Source organism: Lipotes vexillifer, unplaced genomic scaffold (genome assembly GCF_000442215.2).
Source record: "Lipotes vexillifer unplaced genomic scaffold, Lipotes_vexillifer_v1.1 scaffold627, whole genome shotgun sequence".
Lineage (NCBI taxonomy): Eukaryota > Metazoa > Chordata > Mammalia > Artiodactyla > Lipotidae > Lipotes > Lipotes vexillifer.
Window position 1 is genome coordinate 44,353 of NW_006787891.1, and position 6,065 is coordinate 50,417.

General features: G+C 37.3%; 1 protein-coding gene across 1 annotated transcript in view; it reads right to left on the minus strand.

Annotated features, from left to right (window-relative positions):
* The window catches only part of EIF3M (eukaryotic translation initiation factor 3 subunit M), a 17,214-nt gene that overhangs the window by 10,894 nt on the left and 255 nt on the right, over positions 1–6,065 (minus strand). Inside the window, exons 2-5 of the mRNA XM_007460910.1 lie at positions 3,620–3,752; positions 2,672–2,810; positions 2,267–2,390; positions 2,016–2,110 (exon numbers count right to left, since the gene is read on the minus strand). Coding sequence (XP_007460972.1) covers positions 2,016–2,110; positions 2,267–2,390; positions 2,672–2,810; positions 3,620–3,752 — 491 coding nt within the window. The remainder of the gene's footprint in view (positions 1–2,015; positions 2,111–2,266; positions 2,391–2,671; positions 2,811–3,619; positions 3,753–6,065) is intronic.

Consider the following 6,065-nt stretch of genomic DNA (forward strand, 5'->3'; position numbering starts at 1 on the left):
GATCACCTGTGACAAATGCTGCAGATACTTCCTAATATGTTAACATTAGGGTATGTCTAGGAGAGCACAAGATGGGTAATGATGTCTTATCTCAATTTCTCTGAGAATTAGCTTTGTAATTCTTTGTAATTACCTTAGTTATTTCGTTTTTACACAGAAAAGACTGAGTATCTACTAAACAGCAATTAGAGAAATCATCCAATGAGCAGTCATCATCTCTGATAAGCACCAGACATTCAAAGGGAAACAGTAACACTCATCATTTTAAATTACTGTACCAGAAAAAAAGACTAACTTTTTATTTTATTTTTTTTGCGGTACGCGGGCCTCTCACTGTTGTGGCCTCTCCCACTGCGGACGCGCAGTTTCCGCGGCATGTGGGATCTTCCCGGACCGGGGCACAAACCTGTGTCCCCTGCATCGGCAGGCAGACTCTCAACCACTGCGCCACCAGGGAAGCCCAGACTAACTTTTTAAAGATGAGCTTGAAAAAATGAAAAGGATGATAGGAATAAAATAACCAATATTTACTGAGTGCTTTCTCAATAAGGAAACCACTATTTTAAGAACTTCATGTGTACATTAGCTTATTTAATCTTTTCAACAACCTCATGAGGTAAGTACTACTATTATATCCATTCTGAAGTTGGAAACTGAAGTACAGAGATTTATTTAGTGTCATATACAAGTAGGAAAGCCAAGGTTTGAAATCCCAGTAGTTTTATTCCACAGCCTGCTCATTTATAGCATATATTAAAATATGGATTCTTTCTCCAATAGCATATATGCCCTCCCCATTTGAGACTGTCCAATATAAAACTACCTACTCTTAACAGTTACTGACAACTGGCTAGAATGCTGCCACAGGTGTGCTAGCATGTAACAGACAGTAACCACTGATACAAAGTGAAATAGGCTATTAATGCAAGATTCCCTGCTTAACTTCTTTTATAATAAAACACTGCAACTTTCACAACAAAAATATAATTTCCTCTTGTATTATTAAATGTAAATGATTTGCAAAAACTTTACATTACTTTAACATAACAGAAACATTAATCTTATTGATTGTCTCTAATATATTAAACACCCTAGCACTGAAAGCAACTATAAAAATTGTGCAATAAAACTAAACTGAAGGGCTTCCCTGGTGGCGCAGTGGTTGAGAGTCCACCTGCCGATGCAGGGGACGCAGGTTTGTGCCCCAGTCCGGGAAGATCCCACATGCTGCGGAACGGCTGGGCACATGAGCCATGGCCGCTGAGCCTGCGCGTCCAGAGCCTGTGCTCCGCAACGGGAGAGGCCACAACAGTGAGAGGCCCACGTACTGCAAATAATAATAATAATAAAAAAAAAAACCCGAAACTGAAGACTGATTACTTTTCCTAAAAGTTTTTAACCACTATGTGAAAAGAGAAATTGAAAAGCCAGGTCAAAATGGTAGGATTATCCTTCAACCCTAATTCTAAAAACTGGGCCAAATATATCATTTGGTAGCATCCATAAACTAGATGAAGAATAAATATTTTGGGCATGAAGTTTGCTGGGCTGAATACAAGACTTAGAAACTCAAGACCTTGCAAAGGCACAATTAAGTACCATTTAGTACAGTCTATTGCAAAATTTCATCTCAGGGGCACTGTTATATATTAAGAGACTATGACTCTGACTGATAGACCCTCACCACCATTAAACAAAAGTGATAGCACTACCCTATACTAAGACATCAAAGCACCATTAAATAACTTAGTCTAATATTACACACAGCTTTGGGATTAACAGTTGTACCATTTTTAGAACAAAAGCAAGTTTTGCTTTTTAAAAAGTTTAAAGATAGGAAAGACTATTTTAAACTTTGCAGTTATCTTTAATTTAGGTGAAATTTACAGAAAGAAATTTATAGCAACTCCTTAGAGAACGAAGTAGAGCAAGTCACTTATCCTACGTGTCCTTAAAAAAGTCTCAACTACTTATATTGCCATTATCTTTTAAGTCAGTACATTAATTCTGAATACCTTTTCTTACAATCCACAAGTGCCTCATAAAGTAGCCTTAAAAGGGTGTGTTTTTTCTCAGTGGTGAGGTTCCAGTCAGAAATCCATTTTCTAACCTACAACGAGATTGACAAAAAGGAGAAAATTTAGTGACACAGTGAACATATTTTCACAATTTAAAAGATAACATTTAGAAGACATATTTGCTTCTAATATTGGCTCTAAAATTATACTTCTTATAAGCAGAACAAGTATTTCACATGGTAACTCACTTGATCCAGCTCAGTTGGAATATACTGGATGGCCCCACAAGATGCTGCCACTTTAATGAGGCTGCAATATACTGTATATCTTACAGGAGTATTCTTATCCATCCCATGGAAAAGGTTGCTTAGCCTGGTTAACAAACAAATAATAAAACAATGCTGGAGATCAGTAACTATGGTAACTAAATTGAGATTATATGTTCTGACAACAAACCTGAAAGGGATACTATTACGAACGCCACATTACAAGGAGGGAAATGGTGCACAGGAGAGTTGAGTGACTTGTCCAAAGACACACCACCAATAAAAGTCACAGGTGACAGTCAAGTTCTAGAATTCTTGCTTTCAACCATTAAATGACAGTAACATGAAGAGCCCCTTGAAAAACTGGGCCTCTTCCAGTTAACTTACAACTGCAGTCTCAGAGATGGGCGTTCACCTTCCCGAAATTTGACCAGTTTCTCACACAGGCTCTCAATCAGAGCTTCCTGCTTATCCGGTTCCAGGATCAACAGGAGGGATACCACACTGTTCATCACACTTTCAACATCTACACATGTATGGATGACACAACAGTGATATTATAATATTTAATGTATCTTGTTAAACATGTATTTCCAGTGTTTTAATACACCAAAGACCATTAAACATAAAACACTTAAAAGGTACTCTGGCTACTGTAAAGCAGTTCTAAAGAACACTTTTCCTTCAATGGTGTGCATTATACTAAAAAACACAGTGCACACGAATTCAAACTAAACCAGCTCTGTTGTACAGTTATCATTCAGAAAGCAACTCACACATTTTATTGAAGAAGGACGAAGTTACCACCCAAGATTTGGTTTTCAACCAGTAAAACAGAAGACTGATTTACATGTCTATGTAGTATACAGTTTCAATGTTTACTAGCAAGATACTAATCGTACACCAAGTTTAATCTCAAGCCTTAACTAGAGATTTTAGGACTCCCAATTTTCAAAATTTCCCATTTTATCTCAATAAATAGGGACTCAGCCAAATAATTAAATGGGCTTTTAGATTACCTGAAATTGTATTCCATCTCATATTAATCTAAACCTTATGAAAAGAAGAGATTCATTTTTTCCTTCAGTTCATTCTGAAATTACCAGTATTTACTGTGTGCAATAACACTCAAAAAACATGTAAAAAAGATATTTTATCAAAATAGGCTTATTTCATGAGTATAACAGATGAGAATAAACTGAGAGTGTATGCAAAGATTAAGAACAACAGTGCTTAAAAGTTCTAAGGTCTCAAAACAAATATAATTCACATGAAAGTTTTAAAAGTAGGTCCTCTATGATTAGTAAATAATATTACAAAAAATTAAAGACAAACCTTTATCATCTTCCTTCAGACATACATCACAGGCTTCAATAATCTGAGCTAAATCTACATGAAGTCCACCTTCTGAGTTCTCTTCTGAAATTTCAGCTCCTTTAGATTTCAAGTAAGCTCGAAGCTCAGCAGCCTGTTGAATCAAATAGGGTTGCTATATATCTATAAAATGAACTATGAATCACAAATCACAAGATTTCAAACCATTCTGAAGTATTTCTAAAAAAGTAAAATGTAAACACAGCACTTAATGATAACTTTAAATTATGTTAAAGTGCCTTTCCCCCAGCTCATCCACCATCACAGCCCCACAGGTTTTCGTCAACAAGTGGCTACACAGACCCACTATAACCCACACTGATCACTGTCAAATTTCCCTCATATCACCTATATATCCTGCTGGACTTCCAGTATACAGCAAAAACCTTTCTACTATAACACAAAGCTTTTTGGGGGGGGAGGAGTGGGATCTGATTTCTTTTGAAGAAGTTTTACTGATCTGATTTCTTTTAAAGAAGTTTTATTGCTCTCAGGTCTACATAACACAATACTTTAAAAAGTTACAGACATTACCCTGGCAAGAGAGTAATCGTTTGTTAATTAAGTGTCTGAGGACCTATCTAAGATAAGTGCTGTGGGAGACACAAAGATAAAAAGGTGATGCCTTTGAATGTCACCTTGAATAAAATGTTTCTATCAAATAGCATCTACGATGTAATTACTCTTTTAAAATGCATACCTGGATCAGAAAGCACTTTTGGACCTATAAAAACATAACTATAGTACTACATCCAGGTATTTAAATATTTTCTACTCTAATGCATACATAATATTTAACAATTTATTCTTCTGAGGACTTGGTATTTATGGCAACCACACATGAATGCAAACAGTGTTTAAGATAATAAAATGAAGAACTGAAATGGAGATGTAGGGATACCATTAGTAACTATGTAGGCATCACATTTCTAAACCCACAAACATGTCTGGCTACCTAAGTGTATTAAAGCTGTTGCTCTGATGGTGCTATCATTTCAGATAACACAGTAACTTCACATGAGTTGGTATCATAAACAAGATTTCATAAAACAAACCTCACCATATCAGAGTGCACAAAAACATCACTGCATATTTCTCTACGAAGGAAACATGGTATGGTTCCCCCCCTACCCCACAAAGACATCTGTTCAGTTTCTGCTTTGTACCCACAAAGTAAACTATTCAATCAACAGTTTATTGTTTTCATCTGTCATCCTTACTGGCCACAGGTGGTTATGGAGTGGTAAAAGCAAAGAAAAGGAAACAAGGACTCTGAACGCCACTTAACTCTCATCAGAGAATATGACCAAAGTTGAACTCCCAAAGCAGTCACCTATTTACTGTGAAACAAGAACATTAGCATAACCTAACTAGAAATGACACTTTAAAACTAATATAATCAATGACAAGAACTTCCTGCATCTACAAACCCTCTTCTATGTTAGAAAAAAAAAAACAAACACTTTTTTTTCAGTCACCTAATAGCCAATTGCTGATAACGTGATTCCATTCCTACTCAGATAGGCCTTTTTTTCCTTCCACATCTTCTTTTCTAATTATGCTCAACTCATTCCCTAGCCTTTTGTTCCCCCATTTTTCTTTCCCCTTCTTACTTTGCTCTTCAGGACTGAAGGTCTGCATTTCTACCAAGGGGGAAAAAAATCACATCTGCAATTCTAAAAGTTATCTTACACTAGTATTGATATTGTCTCTTCTATCGAAACCAACATTTCCATGTTAGTGGAGTAGCAGAAAAATACAAAATGACAACCCTTAACGACTTCACAGAATAGTTTTCAGTTCTGCAAAATTAGAGAAAATCATTTCAAGTTTAGTTTAACTCCCACCAACTAAAGTTTAACTTTTGTTATGGGGAAAATGAGAAGCATGAGCCATGGAAACCAAAGAGCAAACCCCAAACAGAAAATTTAAAAATATTAAGATTGTTCACCAAGTGTATGCCTCAAAGTATGAGGATGGAATTGACGTTATGCGTTCAGGTTACAGAACTCTCACTCTTGCTCAAGTAAGAATATAAAATAGGGCCTACGTATAAAATAGGCGTCACCTGTGCCCTTGTGGTCACATAATAATAAAACCATTTTGATCTTTAGTACCAAATTATTTTTCCCTGAACTGCTTACGCCGTCTAAAGATTCGCCACCTCCCACTCCGGATGTGGCTGCATTTGGAGGACGGAAGCAGATACCCTTCACAATGAGTCAAAAAGTACCGTGTCGACAGACAGCAGTGACTCCAGGCTGGAAGAGTCCCGACGCCGACCAGGAAGTTGGCCGTCAGGCCTCGGGCCCAGCACTGGGCGTGCTGGCCGGCGGGCAACCCCAGGCCTCCAGGAACGCGCGCCCCTGCCTCGCGGCCTCCCAACTCCGGGGTGTGGAGGGCTGAA